The 22,504-nt window shown below is 41.8% G+C and overlaps 1 protein-coding gene across 2 annotated transcripts; it reads left to right on the forward strand.

Annotated features, from left to right (window-relative positions):
* Positions 1 to 558: 558 nt before the first annotated feature.
* kbtbd8 (kelch repeat and BTB domain containing 8) lies at positions 559 to 17,589 on the forward strand. 2 transcript variants are annotated; one of them, XM_033036668.1, is made up of 4 exons: positions 559 to 637; positions 8,077 to 8,284; positions 9,277 to 10,394; positions 12,979 to 17,589. In XM_033036668.1, the coding sequence occupies exons 1-4, from the start codon at positions 622 to 624 to the stop codon at positions 13,440 to 13,442; spliced, it is 1,806 nt and encodes a 601-aa protein (XP_032892559.1). In that variant the 5' UTR covers positions 559 to 621; the 3' UTR covers positions 13,443 to 17,589. The 2 variants fall into 2 exon arrangements, with proteins under 2 accessions (XP_032892559.1, XP_032892560.1); XM_033036669.1 differs by having other exon boundaries at positions 8,077 to 8,178.
* The last annotated feature ends 4,915 nt before the right edge of the window (positions 17,590 to 22,504 follow it).

A 22,504-nucleotide genomic window follows, 5' to 3' on the forward strand; every position in this document is an offset into this window, starting at 1 on the left:
GGTGTGCACACAGGGGGAGAGGGGGGGTGCACATAGGGGGAGAGGGGGCGCATATAAGAGGAGCGGGGGCAGGGAGGCGGAGAGGGAGGGCAGGGAAGGAGAGAGGGGGCAGGGAGGCAGAGAGGGGGCGCGTTCACATGGGGGTGAAGGGGCGCGCATGAAGAATGAGGCAGGGGCACACATGTAGGAAGGTGAAGATGCAGGGAGAGGGGAGGGGGCATGCACGCAGGGAGAGGGTGCGCGCACGTAGGGAGAGGGGGCGCGCAGTAGGGCGAGGGGAGGGGGCGCGTATGCAGGGAGTGGAGGAGGGGGCGCATATGCAGGGAGAGGAGGAAGGGGCGCGCACGTAAGGAGAGGGGAGGGGGCGCGTACGCAGGGAGAGAGTGCGCGCACGTAGAGAGAAGGAGAGGGGGCGCGCACGTAGGGAGAGGGGGAGGGGGCGCGCACGTAGGGAGAGGGGAGGGGGCGCGCACGTAGGGAGAGGGGAGGGGCGCGCACGCAGGGAGAGGGGGAGGGGGCGCGCACGTAGGGAGAGGGGGAGGGGGCGCGCACGTAGGGAGAGGGGGCGCGCACGCAGGGAGGTGAAGGGGCGGCCGCGGCGGCGTCATTCGCGGCGGGAGAATGGCTGCAGCAGCGGGTTAGTGGCGGCGGCCGCGGCGACGGGCCCGGGCAGGGAGAGGCCGTGGCCTCGGTGTGTGTGTGAGGGAGAGGGAGAGAGAGAGAGGGACTGACCGCGCCGCCGGGCTGGGGAACAATGGCGGGGCCGGGACACGGGCCTCTCGCCCCGGGCTGGAGCAGAGGGGGAGCGGGGTGTTGTGGCCCAGTCCCCGGCCTCGCCTCATCCATCCTCACCGCCACTCTCCCCTCACAAACCCCCCCTCTCCTCACCCTCTCCCCACACACCCCCTCATCCTCACCCCCTTCTCCCCCTCACATACTCCTCCCTCTCGCAAACCCCCTCCCTCCCTTTCCTCACCCTGCCCTCCCCTCTCTTCCCCTCTCCCCCTCATCTTCCCCCCTCGTCTTCCCCTCCCCTCCCCCCTCCCCCCCCCCCTCTCTCCCCTCCCCCCTCCCCTCTCCCCCCCCCCTTCCCCTTCTCCTCCTCGCCCCTCCTCCCCCCCCGTCCTCTTCCCCTCCTCTCCCCCCCTCTTCCTTCCTCCCCCCCTCCCTCTCCCCCTCCCCCCCCCCCCTCCTCCCCCCCCTCCCCCCTCCCCCTCTCTTCCCCCCCCCCCCCCCCCCCCCCCCCCCCCCCCCCCCCCCCCCCCCCCTCTCCCCCCCCCCCTCCCCTCCCCCTCCCCCTCTCCTCTTCCCCTCCCCCTCTCCTCTTCCCCTCCCCCTCTCATCTTCCCCTCCCCCTCTCCTCTTCCCCTCCCCCTCTCCTCTTCCCCCCCCCCCTCATCTTCCCCTCCCCTCATCTTCCTCTCCCCTCATCTTCCCCTCCCCTCATCCCCTTCTCCTCCTCACAACAACAACCCCCCCCCTCCCTCACCCTACCCTCCCCAGCCTTTTGTTTGTTCCCTTTTCATTCGATATAGTTCCGTTTCTTTTGTTGCAACAAAGGGTGGCTTTTAAAACCCTGTTTTTGTTTAATTCTGGTTAAGATGCAGGATATTTAAAAAACCATTTTTATAATTATAAAAAAATAAACTTTGTGGGCAATAAGTATTTGGAAATGATCAGAGGGATACTTGTGTGTGGACTGTAGAATAACAGCGGCAGTAATTGTGCCATTTAAAGGGCCTCTGGATAGGAATGGGATAGAGGGATATGGGCATTTGGAGCAGGTATTTAAAATACACTTCATCAGGTATATAGATAGAAAAGGGTTAGAGTGATATGGGCAGGTACTACAGAAGTATTTAAAAGGTACTTGGACAGGTTCATAGAGAGGTCAGTCTGAAGAAGGGTCTTGACGCTGAACGTCTCCAGAGATGATGCCTGCATTTTGTGTCTATCTTTGATTCATAGAGAGGAATGGGTTTAGAGGGATATGGGTAGTTGGGGCAGGCACTAAAAATTATTTAAAAGGTACCTGGACAGGTACATTGTGAGGTCAAGGTTAGAGGAATATGGAAAGGTACTATAAAAGTATTTAAAAGACAATTGGGCGGATATTTAGATAGGAAAGGGTTAGAGGAATATGGACAGGTACTTTATCTAAAATATACTTGGACATGTACATGGATTGGAAAGGATTAGAGGGATATGACAGGTACTATAAATGTAGTTGAAAGACAATTGGACAGCTCTGTAGATAGGAAAGAGTTAGAGGGTAGGTGGTTCATATCTTTATTTCATCAAAAGGAATGAGTTAGAGGGATACGGGCAGTTGGGTTAGAGAGGGATGAATATAGATAGTTGGGGCAGGTACTATAATAGTATTTAAAAGACTTGAACAGGTTTATAGAGGGGAAAAGGTTAGATCAGATTCAACATTTTTATTGTCATTGTGCAGTGTACAGTACAGAGACAACGAAAAGCAGTTAGCACCTCCCTAGAAGAGTGACAAAGAATATGAGCAATAAATAAATATACGTGCATTCAGTCATAGTAGTGCAATTATTTTTTCCTGTTGGAAGGAGTGTCCGGGGGGGGGGTGATTGGCAATCACCGAGGTACAGTGTTGAGTAATGTAACAGCCGCAGGGAAGAAGCTGTTCCTGGACCTGCTAGTCCGGCAATGGAGAGACCTGTAGCGCCTCCCGGATGGTAGGAGGGTGAACAGTCTGCGGTTGGGGTGAGAGCAGTCCTTGACGATGCTGAGCGCCCTTTGCAGACAACGCTTGCTTTGGACAGACTCAATGAAGGGGAGTGAGGAACCGGTGATGCGTTGGGCAATTTTCACCACCCTCTGCAGTGCTTTCCGGTCGGAGACGGAGCAGTTGCCATACCATACTGTGATACAGTTGGTAAGGATGCTCTCGATGGTGCAGCGGTAGAACTTCACCAGAATCTGAGGAGACAGATGGATACGGGACAGATGGATACGGGCAGGTAGATGGCTAGGAAACATTTAGAAGGATATGGTCTCTTAGACCCAGAGTCATACAGCACAGAAACATATCCTTCACCCCAACTTCTCCTTGCTGATCAAGAAGCACTGTCTAAGTTAGTCTCATTCGCCTGCATTCGACCCATATCCTAAGACTAGAAAATGAGGCCCTTTGGCCTAACTCGTCCATGCTGACCAAGTTACTTGGACAGGTACATAGGTAGGAAAGTTTTAGAGGGATATGAGGCAAATGGGACGAGCATAGATGGGGCATAGTGTTCAGCATGGGCGAGCTGGACTGAAGTCCTTTTTTCATGCTGTGTGACTCCACAAGGTATGCTGAAGTTCAACTTTAATTTGGGAAGCGAAACATTAACTGCTGGAGGATCAGGCAGGATCTGTGGAGGGAATGGACAGGAGACATTTTGGGTTGGGACCCTTCTTAAGAAGCCACGAGTTAATACAAAATATGTACTGTAGCCCCTACTCTATTTATAAGGTAGATAACTAACTGACCCAATTATTCTCTGCAAACCCATAACTCAGTGGGGTTCCATTGCTTTGGATGTTACTTGTCTTGAGAATGTTTAGGGCATTTTATGGTTGTATTTAATGGAGAAATTGTCTTGCTTTAAATGCTTTTTCTTATAAATGTTATTCTGACTTGGAGGGATTGGATCACACACAATACACAATACACAATACAATTTATTTGTCACGAACCTCATAGAGGCTCAAATGAAATGTTGTTTCTGCAGTCATACACACATGAAAAAAAAAGACCCAAGACACAACACAATTTACACAGACATCCATCACAGCGCATCTCCTCCTCGCTGTGATGGAAAGCAAAAAAACTTATCTCTCCCCTGCACTCCCCATTCCCCTCCCGATCATTCAAATACGTTGACTGGTGGGATTTATATTGACTTGGATTTCCTTATCAACTTCAACCACCTATCTACTCTTTCCCTAACCATTGAATCAATCTCCATCAGTTAGCTCCAGTTCGGAATCCCACATCCTTTCACAAACCTGCCTACAGCAAAGTTCTTAAAAATTACAAATTTTATTTATCTCTTCATTCTTGATCCAGGAAGGGGGATGTGTGTTTTTAGATGTACTCTTTCATAACCAAACATTTTCTACTAAAAGACTAATCATTTTGTCATAACTTCTCAATGTTTGTTTTAGAAAACTGCGCAAGCTGCTGATTAGCTTTGCCTTGCTACTAATCAGAAGACAAGTTTAATACTTGGGTGCCCTTTTATAACCTATAGACATTTTCCCCACTATAGCTTCTAGTCTCCCCAAAGGATCTCATAGAGTGGTGATGGAAAAGTGTGGAAAAAGGCTCTTCAGTCCAACTTGCCGACACCGGTCCCATCTACACCAGTCTCACCTGCCTGTGTTTGGACCATATCACTCCAAACCTGTCCTTTCCATGTACCTGTCTAACTGTTTCTTAAATATTGGGAAAGTCCCTGCCTCAACTACTTCCTCTGGCAGCTTGTTCCATACACCCACCACCCTTTGTGTGAAAAAGTTACCCCTCAGATTCCTATTAAATCTTTTCCCCTTCACCTTAAACCTATGTCTTCTGACCCTCTATTCACTTACTCTGGGCAAGAGACTGCATCTACCAGATCTATTCTTCTCATGATTTTATACACCTCAATAAGATCAGAACTAGGGGTCACAGTTTAAGGATAAGAGGGAAGTCTTTTAGGACCGAGATGAGAAAATCATTTTTTACACAGAGAGTGGTGAATCTGGAATTCTTTGCCACAGAAGGTAGTTGAGGCCAGTTCATTGGCTATATTTAAGAGGGAGTTAGATGTGGCCCTTGTGGCTAAAGGGATCAGGGGGTATGGAGAGAAGGCAGGGATGGGATACTGAGTTGGGTGATCAGCCATGATCATATCGAATGGCTGTGCAGGCTCGAAGGGCCGAATGGCCTACTCCTGCACCTATTTTCTATGTTTCTATCAACCCTCATCCTCCTGCGCTCCAAGGAATCGAGTCCCAGTCTACTCAACCCCTCTCTATAGCTCAGACCTTCTAGTCCTGGCAACATCCTTGTAAATCTTCTCTGTACCCTTTCCAGCTTGACTGCATCTTTCCTATAACATGGTGACATACTGAACACTTTACTCTAAATGTGGCCTCACCAACGTCTTGTACAACTGCAACATGACCTCCCAACTTCTATACTCTATCTTTAGTTCTTGTGTTTCTCATCCATATATAGCCCCTCTGTAACATAATCTGAAACAAACAGTGCATGGTTCCATGTTGTCACCATCTTGATTTCTTCACTCTTTAGATTGTTTGGTGGGCAGAAATTCTTCCAATTTAATATTGAGCACAGAAAGTATTTTCTCCTTGGTGTCCTAAACTTTGTTCTGCAGCCTCTGATTCTTGCTCTCTTTGTGTTTTTACTGAACCTGACTCCTTACGGCATTTGTCATTTTTACCTCCGTATGGGGTTTGGAGCGTCAGCTTCACTTTTTGGCAGTCTTTTCCATCTTGCCAACAATGATGAACAATACCACCCGGATCTTTGATTGAAAAGCGTCATGTTCTTAATTGCCCTCAGATTTGACTATCCCAGTGCTTTTATTGTACTTTCTGTAACCTTCTGGTTCTGAAACTGTGCTGCCTTGTACTACCTAATTTCTGTATTTTGTCTGGGCTCGCATCAGCTGTGGCTCAAGGTTGAGCAGTGCCATGAGATAAAAATGAGTCTTGCTTTCAAATCCTTTCACTCCTACAATTTCTTCTCGTCCCTCCCCTTAAAACAAAACCATAATCTTGCACCCACCCTGAGCTCTGATATCTTATCCCACCTTGTATCCCTCATGTGTGCTCTTCCATCTGCGTCTTTTGAGAATTGCGAATTGGTCTGTCATGGACAGCTATATATTAGGTTTTCCCGATCCTAATCCTTGGAATTCGTCTCACTCAAAATTCTTATCAGTTCCTAAAGCACCTGATTCAACCATCGGCAAAAGATGAGACCCAATAAAACCCCAGTGTTGGCAATATTATCAAAATGTTTTTTTCATGGGTTCTGCTTTGATCGAACATAATTGTATTGGATGTCCACATTTCCTAGTGCATTAGCCTGCCTTCCAAACTCTGAATGATTATTTTTTTTAATCTGCAGTCCTGGTTACCACATTGTTCTATTTATGTCCTTTATCTTGTTTTCCTTAAAACTTTCTGTGTAAAAATGAAGAATGCATCCAAATCAGTTTCATTCTTTTGTTTATTAAAAAATATGTATTGGATTTTTTGCATGTAAATATTTCCTTGAAGATTAAAATCTGAAGTGCCCAGCTTTTAATAAAATTGCTCCATTCACTGTGATTTGGAACATAATGAAATTTAGACATTTTTAGTCTTGAAGTATTCAATATCTTGTTTAACTGAAGCACGGCAGAAAATAATCAGATGTCTTTGTGTCATATTTAGCAATGACATGGCTGAGTTGAGGGAAACGGGTACAAGGTTAGTGTAATTGAAAGCCAAGCACACAGACCAGGTCACTAATGGTATATGGAAGAACAACAATTAGGATCTTGGAAAATGTTCTTGAAGTTTGGGACATAACCATTGGTAGTTTTTTGCCCACATGGTGTTTGTATATCTTTGAGCAGAGGTAGTGCATTCAGACATCTATCCATTCTTGGGCATGTGTTTTAGCTTGAAACAAGGTATTAGGTTTTGGGTTGCTAGTTCACAGTCATTGCAGATTCTAATTTATCTTCAGCATGTGAATCTGGTCAATACTTGTCTAGCAAATGACACCTTGCTTCGTGAGATTTTTTTTAATTTTCAGAGTTCATTGAATAAGATGGGATGGGCCAGATTTATAGAGCAGCTCTCTTTTGCTGTTTTGAGGATTTATTTTTCAGCCATGTCAAATAACTGAAGCTGACCTTGAATTGGCTGCAGGGAAAATAATTACACTCTATAATTGCACTTAAAAGTAATTATTCTTTAATGATGTCTTGCGATTGTACTGAGCTATGTAAAATTTGTTCCATTTCCTGTCCTGGATCCAGGGCTTGAGCAACTGAATATTAAAATCGTGCTCCTGTTTGCTCTATTTTGATGAATTGTAAATGTCTAATGCTGAACACATTTTTATACTATTTCATCAACTCGCTATCAATACCAGCAATTAATCCAATCAGCACGACCTCATTCCCTTAATAAATGAAGATTGACCCTGAATATGCAATAGCTAGACTTGTCTAATTTTAAAAGTTAAGTCTGCTTTTAAGGCGTTGCCCTATAAATTGTTTGCAAATTGAAATCAGAAGTGACGCCTTTTCATTTTGCATGCATGTCTGTACAGTATAAGTCTTTTCATGAAAATGTGCTGACAATTGTGATTGTTTTCGCCATAGTTTGTTGTTGAATCACAATCGGGGTTGTGACTTGGCCTTGGGACTAAAGGAATATGTAATCATTTCTATATTCTTTCTCCATGTGCCCCTGGAATAAAAGCAAAACCACTTGAAATAGATACCATCTTTCATCACCATCTAAAAGAAGAGATTACTATTTTGGACACACAAGAATCCTCCTTTCAGGCAAATCTTGTAATTAGCCTTTCCGTGATGTGTTGTAGATTTGTCTAAAATTTATAATCATGCTTGTTTAATATTTAAATGTATTTCCTGGTGGCACGGTAGCGTAGCAGTAGAGTTACTGCCTTACAGCGACAGAGACCCGGGCTCAATCCTGACTATGGGTGCTTATCTATGCGGAGTTTGTACGTTCTCCCCGTGACCTGCGTGGGTTTTCTCCGAGATCTTCGGTTTCCTCCCACACTCCAAAGACGTACAGGTTTACAGGTTCATTGGCTTGGTAGAAATGTAAAAATTGTCTCTGGTGTGTGTAGGGTAGTGTTAGTGTGCGGGGATCGCTGGTTGGTATGGACACGGTGGTCCGAAGAGCCTGTTTCCATGCTGTATCTCTAAACTAAACAAAACTGACATCTAAAACTGAATGCGAATATATTTAAAATGTTTTTATGATAAGCAATGAGTATATGTGTGTATTTTTCCACAGAATTGAACAAGTTTTTACTGGGACACAATGGAATTTCAAGTCAAAGCCAGAATGTCGGGATGGATCCTTCACATGCATGTTGCATACTGCAGCAGCTTAAATGTATGTACGATGAACAGCAGCTGACAGACATTGTGGTGGAGGTAGATCATGGAAAAACGTTTTCCTGTCACCGAAATGTACTCGCTGCAATTAGTCCTTACTTTAGGTACGCTTTTGCTGTTTTGGTAGCTAGTTGCATACTAATATTACAAACCAGCTTATGGCGTATCGAAGCAGTGGCAATATGCAATGAAAGTTTATTTTTCAATCTGAATTAAGTTGTGAAAGTTAAAGTTCTTTAAAGATAATTGTAGAACTAATCAACTGTGTGCAAATGATATGTAATTGAATGAGTGGGCCATTTGGGTTTTTAAGTTGACTGTTTTAAAGATTTACACTTAAATATGGTTACAAAGTTTCATTAATCTTGCCCTGTGTATAATCCAATGGAGGAAAAAGTCTTTATAATTTGCTTTTTGGAGCATTCGTCACCATGTTTAGGAGTTTGAAAACTTCATCTTTTGAATGCAGTGGTCTTTGATCATGTTTGGTTCATTTTACTTTGGGTGGTTTCTTGAAATTTGCAAGTAAACTAGTTCAATCTTGGAATGTGGAATTTAATTTTAAATTTCCACTATTATGATTAGATCTTATTTGGGCCAGGAAAATCCCACACTGGTACAAAATTACCATTGTTTAGTTTCCCCTGTGCAGTATTCAAGCTTTCTTTCAGATCTGACTTTAGAGTTTCCAGCTTTTCGAGTAGTTGAAAATATTAAACATCACTTAAAGCCTTCTCGTTGTTGGGGCAAAATTCCGTCAATCACTGTAATCAAACAAATTAATAGTTGGGAGATACAAGAAACCGTAATGCTGGGATCCTGAGCAAACGATCAATGGGCCAGGCAGCATCTGTGGAGGGAATGGGAACGCCATGTTTTGGGTTGGGACGCTTCTTCAGACGCAATTGATAATCATCTCTTTGCTACGTGTGCTTTAGTGCAGAACAACGCTGTAATTGCTAAACTGCTGAGTATTGCATTAAAATGGGGGTTTGTGATGCTTTGTATGCATTTATATGCTTGTGTACATTATTTTTTATATACATTTTTAAAATTCAGAATGGGTTCAATTCATTTAATATTTTTATTTGTCTAGGTCTATGTTCACAAGTGGCCTTACAGAGAGCACCCAGAGAAGAGTGCGGATTGTGGGAGTGGAAGAGGATGCAATGCGGCTTGTGTTGGACTATGCATATACTTCCCGAATATTGCTGACGGAGGTCAATGTGCAGGCTCTTTTTACAGCTGCTAGTCTCTTCCAAATCCCATCCTTGCAGGACCAGTGTGCCCAGTACATGGTCAGCCGATTGGATCCGCAGAATTCCATCGGGGTCTTCATGTTTGCTGATGCTTATGGACACAGGGAGTTGAAGGAGAAATCGCAAGATTACATTAGAAAGAAAATATTATGTGTTGCCAAAGAGCAAGAATTCCTCCATTTGACTAAAGACCAGCTCACGAGCATCCTAAACAGTGATGACTTAAACGTAGAGAAGGAAGAGCACGTTTATGAAAGCATCATTCTGTGGCTCGAGCATAACAGAGACAAACGGGAACCGGATCTTGTGGACGTTTTTGCCAAATGTATACGCGTACCTCTGATAGATGAAAACTTTTTGCAGAAAATCCCTTGCACTTTTGCACAGGCTATGGCTTGCAGCTCCTCGGAAGATGGAAACTGTGAAGGGGCAGACGGCTGTAAGCCAAGACTTGGTATGACTGCCTCGCAGATGATTATCTGCTTCGAAGCTGCCAACAAACACTCAGGGAAGAAACAAACTGTGCCTTGTTTAGATACCGTCACGGGAGAAGTCTTCAAATTATGCAAACCCCCAAATGACCTGAGGGAGGTGGGAATCCTGGTGTCGCCTGACAATGACATTTACATTGCAGGAGGTTACAGGCCAAGTAACAGTGACGTTTCCATAGATCACAAGGCCGAGAGTGATTTCTGGATGCACGACCATGTTGCTAATAGGTGGCTGCCCAGAGCTCCATTGCTCAGGGCACGCATTGGCTGTAAGCTAGTTTATTGTGTTAGCAAGATTTATGCAATTGGAGGCCGTGTGTACGAAGGTGATGGGCGGAATGCACTAAAATCAGTGGAGAGCTACGACGGCAGGGACAACTGCTGGATAGCTGTGTGTCCAATGCCTGTCGCTATGGAGTTTCACACTGCAGTGGAGCATCAGGATAATATCTATGTATTGCAAGGTAAGGTCATCAGTGTTCTGCTTTTTGTGCTGTTATTAATATCACCATTTAATATACAGTCTACTTCAATTCTGGTATTGCTGTAGTTCTGGTAATTCTGGATACATTGTTGAAAATGAGCTAAATTCTCAGTACAAATGTTCCCAAGTCATGCTGTAATGTAGTGCTATATTTATATTTGTAATGTTGCTATATTTATATCATATATGATATATATATCATGTATTATAGTTTTCGAGAATGATCTGGGGATAGACAATAGGTGCAGGAGTAGGACATTTGGCCCTTCGAGTAATAGACAATAGACTGGGTTAGCATCTGATGAATGTTTGACTGCACTGGGCCTGCACTCACTGGAGTTTAGAAGGATGAGGGCGGATCTCATTGAAACATAGATTAGTGAAAGGCCTCGATAGAGTGGATGTCGAGAGGATGCTTCCACCAGTGAGAGAGTCTGGAACCAGAGGGCACAGCCTCAGAATAACAAGACGTACCTTTAGAAAGATGAGGAGGAATTTATTTAGTTGGAGGGTGGTGAATCTGTGGAATTCATAACTATTTTAATAATGGGACATTATTGGTGAATCTGTGGAATTCATTACCACAGAAGGCTGCGGAGGCTGAGTCAATGGGTATCTTTACGGCAGAGATTGACAGATTCTTAATTAGTACGGGTATCAGTGACTGGTGTCAGGGGAGAAGGCAGGAGAAGGGGGTTGAGAGGGAAAGATAGATCAGCCATGATTGAATGGCAGAGTAGATTCAATGGGCCGAATGCCCTACTTTGCTCCTATATCTTATGAACTATTTTCATAAGTCATAGGATTTTAATTGCAGTGATTGACTACAGAGATTCGAGAATACCTTTATTTATCATTTCATTCTCCCAGTACTGTTAAGTTATACTAAGATTACTGCTGTGGCTTCTGCTCAGCGTATCAATTATGGAATACAGAATCCTTACCTGGCATCTGGTAGGAACTAGATATGGTGCTGATAGATGTACTGTGGTACTAATTGTATAATTGACTAGATTGTGTGGAGTTGGGACTGGGAAGAAGGGGAGAGTATTGCTTTGAACTCATTGTTTGTTTGCATATTTACCTGTGTATTTTCCACTGCCTTTAGTTATCATCAGTTGTTTAATATCATCCCTTTTTCTCCTGTTTCGTTTATGATGCAGGGTCAACAACAATGTGATTTTCTTTGTAGTCCATATTTTCTGTTTGGCTTCAGTAAGGAGAATCTCTGCTGGAAGTTTGCTTTGAAGTGTCATCTATTTTAGATACAGTTGAAAGTGTAGTTGATCATCTTTAAATATATTATTACTTTGATATCCTGCTTATTCGGGAAAATGACCAAAATCAAAAGTTCAGATCACCTTAAGGCTGTTCATTCCATTCCTTTTAAATCATCTTTAATACCTTGTGGAAAGCTCATTTTTATAGTTGATTTTTTTTTTTTAACCAATTCCTTTTTTATGCAGTTAACAAAAAATAAGCAAACATGTAGACTCTTAACAGTAATTTTTTTAATGCCCCAAAATGTTTTAAGAATACATTTATTTTACCATGCAATATGACATGTGGTTTAAACAATCATTTTGGAGTCTTCTTAAGATTTGGTCAATTAGTAACGTGTATTAACAGTTGTAAACTACTAGTTGAATATAAAATTTACCTAATGAGTCTGAACCAGAAATATTTTGCAAACTTTTAATATGCTGCATGATTTGGATATCCTGAAAATGTCCAATGAAGTTGAGAATCTGGAGGTCTTAATTTTTAACAGGTATCTGTAATTCAGGTGTGAAAAACTAGCACATATTTTTTCAGCAGATTTATACATCATTGGTAAATCTGCAAAGTGCTCCAGTTATGGAGGTGAATGGCTCCTGTCATGGTCATACAATGAAAAAAATCAGCACTGTTTATTTTATGGGTGTTAAAATGGTGTACGTTATATTAATGCCTCAACGTTCCATAACTTTCGCAGTAGGTACATTCCACTCCCATCAACTGAAACATTAAGTATTCCATAGGTTTTGTTATAAAAGCATGACAATTAAGCTTGCCTTACTTTGTATGAGCTTCAGCCAGGCTCGTGACCACAACCCACACCCTGTGAATCACTCTAGGAAATGTCTAGAATACCATTTCCCTCTGCCCCAACTCTGGAGAAGTGTCTGACCCAAAATGTCATAGATTCCTGTGCCCCAGAGATGCTGCCTAACCCGATGAGTTACTTCAGCACTTTGTGTCTATCTTCGGTGTAAATCAGCATCTCCAGTTCCTTCATCCACAATGTCTAGAATACATTGAGTTCACAGCACTGCTGAATTCAGGAGCTGAGGAATTAAACATTTGTGTTATCACCAGCACAGTTTAATTTGAAGCATTAAATTATTTTCTTTGTGAATTAATCTCAAACATATTAGGCTGATGAATTCTGCTATCCAATAGTTTTTGATGGATGGGTATGGACTAAGAGTTGGCACTGATGTGGTCAGCTGAATAGCCCCATCCAGTGTTGTGAGAAACAAGAAGTGGGTAAAAAGTCTCAACTTAATTTGTTTTGTTTTTAGGGGAATTTTTTCTGTGCTACAACCCTCACAAAGACTACTGGGGTTGTCTGACACCAATGAGCGTGCCTAGATCTGCAGGATTATCCGCTGTCTGCAAAGATTGTATCTATTACGTGGCTGGGATTTGCAAAGCACATCAGCGGATGCCCGCGGTCGAGGCTTATGACATCCAACTTAATAAATGGATAAGGAAGAAGGATCTCCCATTGGATCAGTCCACAAACCCCTACATTAAACTCTTCCTGCTCCTTAACAAACTGCACCTCTTTGTGCGGGCAACGCAGGTGGTGGTGGAGGAGCATGTTTTCCGTACAAGCCGCAAGAACTCTTTGTACCAGTACGACGAAGAATCCGACCAGTGGAAGAAAGTGTACGAGTCACCAGACAAGCTATGGGATCTTGGCCGCCATTTTGAATGTGTTGTCGCCAAACTTTATCCACAATGTCTTCAGAAAGTGTTTTGATTTACTTTTGGCATCCTGCATGAAATAACGTGTGACATGGGCTAACAATATTTTGTGTGAGGAAAGTGGCTGTTTTAAAAGCACTGATGAAACTGGATGGGTGCTTTTGAAAGTAGCAGTCTTTTGAACTGGTTCAAAAGTTTAGTTTTCTAATCAATTTTACTAACTTCACTGGTGCTGGGGAATATAAAAGTGCAATTACTTACTTGGATTACCTTTTTTTTTTTTTTAATTATCTGGTTCTTTCAATGGCATTTCTTCTTGTACAGCTGTCATCCATTGCCTGGCAACCTTAAAACTATGCAGACTAACGGGCAAAATTCAGCTTGTCAGTAAGAATTTGCTTTGCCCATTGGTATGGAAAAACTCTGAAGCCTTTAAGATACGGGTATGAATTTAAGTTCTGCAGACGCTTGTAATTGTGTGTCTGTATTTGTGCGTTGAGTATGTTACGTTTAGTTACTTGACATGATTGTGAAGATATTTTGGCTGGATCTGAATGAGAAAGAAGTTCAGCATCCATGGACGACCAAACGTAACAGTTTAAATATACGGAGGAGAAACCTTGAAATTGGCACCCACGGAATTGTTTTTTTTTTCCATCCTGTCCCTTTCATTACTTAAGGAGAACATTTTTCATTTCTAATTACACACCTTTTGAATACTCATAATATACATTTAACAAGTGTCAATTCCAAGCTCTGTAATGAAACAAACATAACTACTTTAGGTGCATTTACCAAAAAATAGTTCGAGGAGGGTGGAGATGTATTTGGTCTTTTTCAAAACATTGGTCTCTGAGCTTCATTGTCATTCTTAGTGTGGTAGCACAGAACCCGAGCAATGATATTTGTACCACAACATTCAATGTGGTTCATTTGTTAGTCAGAACAGACCAGAATTGAGTGATGGGGCAATTTTGGTTCTTCATTCTCCAGCCTCTCCAATTGACTTGAGCTACAACGGCATCTAAAAAAAAGCATTCAAACGTTCAATGTTTGTATTTTGTGCTTGCACTGCATCTTTCTCCCCCCCCCCCCAATTCTCTTAAACCGTTTTCAACTATTTGACACCTAAATATGGTGTACTGGCTGTTATGTAAACCATTCCTCCCTTGGTTTAATTTCATATTCACACGTTGTCTTAACAGTTTAATGTGCCCTGATTTTAATGCCATCTGCATTCTGCTCATCACTGCAAATGTACATATCACATATGAGTTTCAAAAATCCTTTTGCATACAGTTTTTGGGAAAGCATTGATAGAAACTGCATAGAAAGACAGGGAAATTAGAAGCCTGAAATGTATGTTAGAACGATGATTACAGGCAAAATTAAATCTGCTTTCTTTGTGCAAACCTTGTAAGAAGACCATGACTGAACTGGTAATCAGCAGTCACTATTGTACAAATTAAATCCTTGACCAGAACTTTTCTACTCGTTCAAGTGTGTACTGAAGGGAATAAAATGTGAATTTGGTTGAACTGTTTCTGATGCATTTGAGGCTAGAAATGTCAACCCCTATGTATGTCATCTGCACTATTTTTAGCACAGTTTAGTCTTAAATGATATTTTAGATCTTATCTATTTCCAAACTGTTCTTTGTCAAAATAAGACCTTCTAACAAGCTAAAAGCAACTAATTTTGTACAGCCCAGAATTATAACCTATTTGTAATTCACTGCAGGTGCAACAATATTTTATGCATTTCTCAAAACATGCACATTGTTTAAAATTGAATGGAGTAACATACGAAATGCAGCAAATAGATTATGTATACTAAATGGCATTAATATCTTCCCAGGAAAAATATTGCAGTTGTAGAAACCAAATTGTACATAATTAGGATTGCTGCCTTATGGTCACAAGTTCCATCCTTGCTCTTCAGTCTCAAATTTACTTGGAAAAGGTGAATTTGCCTCTTCCGTGTTCAATCTCAGATGAGCAGCACTAATTTGAACATTTTTGGTATTGATTTTGTATAATGCGTAATTTGATGGATTTCCAATAGACTGGATACCTTGGCGGAACATTCTAATGTACTTGAATCTTGATTTGAAGAATATGCAGCGTTGGAGTGCTTGGGTATCTTTAAATTCATTTGAGGGTGAATTTTTCATGGTTAGAATGCAAAGCCAAAATCACCTGACATTTTATACTTAAAATGATCTAGCATAATGACAACGCCAGATAACCCAGTGTTATCTAACAAAACCAGTTGGTTAAATTTGTCTGTAAATAAATTCCAGTTCTATCTTGGTTCCACCCAGTAAGTCTTGACATAAAGATAAATATTGCCAAGCTGAAATTATTTTTTTCATCCAGTTGACCAAAAGGTGTCTTCTGTGCTTTAATTTAAAGTGCAGTCAGTTGCAATTAAAATAATTTTAGGATAACCTCTGAGGGATTGGACATGTTTATTGACAATTACTGAATATTGAATAATGCAGTGCATTTGTCTACACTCTTGGCTAAACTGTGGTTGACACTGGGAACTTGCTTTTCAGCTCTAACTGCAAAATTGAGGCAAGCTGTAGGCCTGAGTACAAGTTAAGCAATCTTGGAAGTAGACTGATGATAGATTAATGTAAGGTCATAGGCTTCAAATCCAGATATGATAGGAAGTTCTCCAACTGGATTTTAAAGCAAATTTAATATTTCATTCCTGGTTGAAATTCTTAGTCCGATTCATTCTATTTGCTAGCACAGATGGATTCTATTTTTGTTGTTGCTATGTGGGTGTTTAAACCTTTGAATTCCAGAGCTTTCCTCTGCTATGTGAGACAAAGTTAGATATAGCAACATCTTACTTGTGCCGTAGATGTAATATTTCCGTGTGCACAAGAGCTACCAATTATACTAGCAAGCATTCAGACTTTAAGCATTCATACTTCATTGACATGTAAGCCAGCCACCATCTTAAAGTGTATTATACTGGGTGTCTCCCAGGTTATTTTGAAACTGACAGTCACCTGCCACTTGGCCACAATGTTGGTATTTAATATACATGGTGCATTTTAAAAGGGATGAATACCTTATAATAGTTGGTATTTACATTTTCCAGATTCCATAACTTTTCAATACTGCTCGGTTTGGACTACAGGGCTTGAATTATTTGAAGCTCTTTAATGGTGCAGTCCTCTCTGCCACTGTAATTATGTCGTACTTCAATGAAGGTAATATGAAATATTTCTTTGGACTGAAATATAAAAATGGCAGCTACATTTTAAAATCTAAATGTCAAAACTTAGTATATTCCCCACATTCAGCATAAGGTAAACTAAGTGCTATGTATTATAATAGGTTATTAGCAATAATAAAGGTCCAGAAAACAGTTTGGTAGCAACATTTTGGCTATAAGCTTGTGTATCGATGAAGCTGGCCACAACTCTGGAAATACTCAGCATCACAAACCCTGACAGGTTACAAACTTGCTATTTTCTTTGATTCATAAAATTGTCATTATGGTGTTGGCCCGCTTGAATATTGTGCATTTTTAACCACTCTACAATTTGGTAACTGCTAACTTTTTAAAGCACCTTTCCAGGTTGTGTTGCATTAAATGTAAGAAACTATACAGTGAGATATTTAATTTTCAGAATTTTTTTCTAAATTAAACAATATTGCTGCTGTTTAGGACAATCTTTATTTATAGAGGGTATCAACATTGGGGAGGGGAGGGGGGGCAATTAAATGAAGCTGCAGTTAGCTAGAATTGATTCAGCAAATGAACCACATCACACCATATAATATTCAACCTGTCTAGCTTGCATTGTGAAAATACAAAGCTGGTTTACGATTTTTGTGACGTTGAATACTGTGTTTTTGTATAACACTTGTAGAATTTAGATATTTGCCCTGTAGATTTAGTGTTCTTTCCATCAGCTGTCAAAGCTGCTCATTCCATTGTGTGCAAAGATTTAGCTCTAGTTAACATATTTTTTTGTGATTTGAAATGTACGTTGAGATTATGACTTGAATTATGAGATGTAAAATAACATCTAGCTGTACTTGCACAGGATTTGAATGCTTCAGAATTGGTGTTCAGGCGGGATAAGATGGGTTACTTGATACATGATGTAGTTTAAAGTACTGTGACTTGTAATGAAATGAGACTATATTCTTGAAATAAACTGATTAAAGGATGAATGGTTTGATTTATTTTAAATTGCAATTCTGTATGCAGTCATTTTAAGTGTCTTCCTTTAACTATTTTGGCGGGCGCAGCAGTAAAGTTGCTGCCTTACAGCGCCAGTGACCCGGGTTAAATCCTGACTACGGATGTTGTCAGTATGGCGATTGTACATTCTCCCTGTGACCACGTGGGCTTTCTCCAGGTGCTCCAGTTTCCTCCCACACTCCAAAGATGTACAGGTTTGTATGCTAATTGACTGGTAAAGATTATAAATTGTCCCTAGTGGGTAGGATGCCACAAGTGTACGGGATGAACGCTGGTCAGCACGGGCTCTGGGTCGAAAGGCCTGTTTCCATGCTGTATGTCTAAACTAAACTTAACATTTCACACCTGCAACCTACTATACTAAACCAAATGGATATTGTATGAAGATTTCAAGGGAATTTTTCAGCTTCTGGATTTCTGTATTTAGTTTTGAGATACAGCATGAGAATGGGCCCTTTGGCCCACTGAGTCCGCACCGGCGATCAATCATCCATTCGGATTAGTTCTATTATCCCATTTACTCACAACATGTCATGGGCAATTATACAGAGGCCAACTAACCTACAAACCCACATGTTTTTGGTATGTGCATAGAAGCCAGAGCACCAGGAGGAAATGGGGAGAATGTGTAAACTCCACACAGACAGCACCTGAGGTCAGAATCAAACCCAGAACTCTGGCGTTGTGAGACTGCAACTGCATCACTGTGCCCTCTTATATGCATGTTTAACTTTTTACTGAACCAGCACTTAAGATTTAAATGAGTGCATCAAAAAATGTTCATCTTTCCCTCTCGGGTATTACTGCTGATTTTTCATTAGTCTGCAAAGTGTTCGTACTACTAACTTCCTGGAAATGATCATTATCACTAGGTTTGATCAATTAATCATAACTTAAGAAAGTAAGTGAAGAAAATATCCTCGTAGGAAAATGGAGTCCCTGTATATCTGAAATAATTCACCCAGTGAGGTGTTGCATTATCAAGATCATCAGTAATGGTTCTGTGAGCATAAAAGAATAATTGGGTTATATTGATTAAGTTTTGCATAAAACATCCATGAAATTCAAGTTTAATGTCTATTAGGAGATAAATGCATACTTAAAATTATAAAATACAATTAACTTGGTGGGGGCAGGAGTTCCCTGTGGAATAGACTTAAATATATATGTTAATATTTTGAATGAATGGAAAAATAATTCTATTGATTTCTTCATAAATTATTAAAACGCTGTCCTTGACCATTTCATGTGGAGCCATTCGTACATTTGTAAACTAGTAAACATCCCTAACACACTTCATATGACGTTCACATCTGTGTTAGAAAAATATGTATAATGTAATAAAATTAATAGCTGTTGCAAATGATAATATTTGATGCAGCAACATTTAGGCAGCAAGCTGCATAAATTTGGGCATGGGATCTGGTTTCATGATATTCAAATGTGATATTTTGTATGTCACATCTGATTTTGGTTTGTTCGAATGGTATGAAAAGAGAAGGAGTTTAGACTAGTGTAAGCGATGTCTTTGAACATTCATTATGGTCTTGATTCCAGTAAAATTATCTAATTTAAAGCAAAACCACACAGAAGATGAAAGTGTACTTACGTGCAAATTCTGGCGTTTACATTCCAGCAGTTAGAGGTGGATTTTTGACTGGAGTACTAAAGTTTTCTCTTACACCATTACAAACCTTTCTCTGCATACCATTCTGGTTTACTAAATCAGATAAATCTAATTTAGAGGCAGGCACAGTGAGGCAGCGGTAGAGTTGCTGCTTTACAGCACCAGTGACCCTGGTTCGATCCTGACTACGGGTGCTGTCTGTTTGGAGTTTGTACGTTCTCCCTGTAACTCTGGGTTTTCTTCGGTTCACTCCCACACACCAAAGACATACAGGTTTGTAGTTTAATTACTTAGATTAAAAAAAAAAAAATTGCGCCTTGTGTGTGTGATAGTGTAAGGGGTGATTGCTGGTCAGCACGGACTCTGGGCCCAAGGGCATGTTTCCGTGCTGTATCTCTAAATTCTAAAGTTGTGATGTAGAAAAAGTTACAATGTTCTGAAGATCGGAAGTTCCTGTCAGTGATTTGCAATGCTTTCACAGGTTCTATTAGTGGCGGCATGGTGGCACATCAGTAGAGTTGCCTTACAGCGCTTGCAGCGCCAGCGTTCGATCCCGACTACGGGTGCTGAATGTACAGAGTTTTTTACGTTCGCCCCGTGACCTGCACGGGTTTCTTCAAGACCTGCGGTTTCCTCCCGCACCCTAAAGACGTACAAGTTTGTAGGTTAATTGGATTGGTATAAATGTAAATTGGCCTTGGCATGTGTAGGATAGTATTAGTGTGTGGAGATCGCTACTCGGTGGGCCGAAGGACCTGTTTCCGCAGTGTATCTAAACTAAAAACTAGTCTAAATTAGTCTTCTCCATAGTAACCTGCAGACATCAGGGAGCAGATGACACCTTGGCCTATTTATTAACTAATAATTAAGTGTTGAGAAAAACATTCTGAAACAGTCTGGTATTTTATACATGCTGACTTTTATTAAAGTGCTAAAGAACACCACACCTGGGTAATCTTGGACTGCAGAGGGAGTAGATTCAGTCAGTCTAAAGAAGTGTCCCGACTCAAAACGTCACCCATCCTTTTTCTCCAGAGGCACGTGCCTGACCCGCAGAGTTACTCCAGCACCTTGTGTCTATTTTCAGTAGATTGATTTCTGGATTTAAAGGTTGTGCTGTGATGCGAGATTGAGTGAGTAATCACTGAAATTTAGAAGAACCTGGGGTGACGTCACAGACACAAAACTAGAGTCATGGAGTCATACAGCATGTATCTGTACTTGTACAATTGTGATAATTAGTCATCTGCTGATGGTGTGGAACCTGTTGAGTATTTTGTGCATAAAACAGAACTTGCTGGAAATGGAGAGACTCAGTAGAAAATGCAGATACTGGATTGTTACAGAGAAGTCAAAAGTGCGGAAGTACTGTTGGGCCGCATCTGTGGAAGGAATGGACAGGCGATGTTTCGGGTCGGGTCCCTTCTTCAGACTGATTGTGGTAGGGGGCGAGAGAAATGGAAAAGAGAGGTATGGGCAGGACAAAGACGGGCAAGTGATAGGTGGATACACGGGATGGGGCTCCTCACTCAGCAGGTCAGCCCACATCTGTGTGAAGGGAAACAGAGCTACCATGTCACAAATAGGAAGGAGAGAAATGAAGCTGAGTGTAGACAACAACAAAAAATGCAGATTAGTTTAGTACCGAGGTAGAGTGAAAAGCTTTTGTTGCATGCTAACCAGTCAGCGGAAAGATAATACATGATTATAATTGAGTCTTTCACAATGTACAGATACATGATACAGGGAATAACATAAACAACATTTAGTGCAAGGTAAAGTCCGATCAAAAGTAGTCTGAGGGTTTCGAGGAAGATAGTAGATCAGGACCGTCTCTAGTTGGAAGGATGGCTCAGTTGGCTGATGACAGCTGGGCAGAAACTGTCCCTGAATCTGGAGGTGTGCATTTTCCATACCTCTATCTCTTGCCTGATGGAAGAGGGAGTGACCGGGGTGAGACTCGTCCTTGACGATGGTTTACAAAAATACACAGTGCCGGAGTAACTTAGCGGGTCAGGCAGCATCTCTGGAAGACATGGATAAGTGATGTTTCAGGTCAGGACTTTTGTTCATTAGGATTCCAACCTGTAGCAACATCTATCCATGTTTTCCAGCGATGCTGTCTGACCTGCTGAGTTACTCCAGCACTTTGTGTTACAGGTTAGTAGCAAATAACTCCAATGTGCTTTGAGAAATGCAGCTCGATAAGTTGCAGGGAGGGTGGGGGAGGGATGGAGGTTGTCTCCAACAGGGTTAAACCAGATGACCATGGGGATCGGCTACAAACAAGGTTATCGTGCAGCGCAGTGGTAGAGTTGCTGCCTTACAGCCCTTGCAGCGCCGGAGACCCGGGTTTGATCCTGAAAATGGGTGCTGTCTGTATGGAGTTTGTACGTTCTCATCGTGTCCGCGTGGGGTTTTCTCCGAGATCTTCGGTTTCAATGATCAATGGTGGACCAAGCGTGAGGGAACCGCCGTGAGGGGGGGTGGGAGGGGGAAGAACAATGGACAATGGAGACCTGGCGTGGGGGAACAAAGGAGGAGCCGGCTTACTTTGTAACTGTCTGCGCCGTAGGTGGCCACTATTTCCATACCTTGGGTACGGCAGCAAAGAATTTCACTGTGCCTTGTCACATGTGACAATAAATTATTCCATTCCTCCCACATTCCAAAGACGTACAGGTATGTAGGTGAATTGGTTTGGTATAAGTGTAAAATAGGTGTCTGTGTGTGTCTGTCTGTCTCCGTGCTGTATCTTTCAACTAAATCTATTCAATAAGTGAAGGGGGTCAATTAGAGAGTTAAACTATGGGGAAAAGAACGTCGGAGCTGCGGAATGTAGAGAAGAGAATGTCTAACGCATATATTTATAAATCAGCAAAGTCTATAGAAACCTGTGGAAAAAGTAAGTAAAAACAATAAAGTCATGCCCTTTAACAAGCGAGCATTAGTCTGAAGAAGGATCACCACCAGAAACGTCACCTATTCCTGTCCTTCAGAGATGCTGCCTGACCCGCTGAGTTATTCCAGCACTTTGAGCCTTTTTTTTTAAGCTTACAGTTTTCTCAAGAAAATATAGATGATCTGAAGATGGGTCCCGACCTGAAACGTCGCCTTTCCATGTCCTCCGGAGATGCCGCCTGACCTGCTGAGTTACTCCAGTACTTTGTATTACAGGTTAGTTGCAAATAACCCCAATGTGCTTTTTTAAAAATATTGAGCTATTATTTCACAAAAAAAATATTTAGGGTTGTCCA

Source organism: Amblyraja radiata, chromosome 18, assembly GCF_010909765.2.
Source record: "Amblyraja radiata isolate CabotCenter1 chromosome 18, sAmbRad1.1.pri, whole genome shotgun sequence".
Lineage (NCBI taxonomy): Eukaryota > Metazoa > Chordata > Chondrichthyes > Rajiformes > Rajidae > Amblyraja > Amblyraja radiata.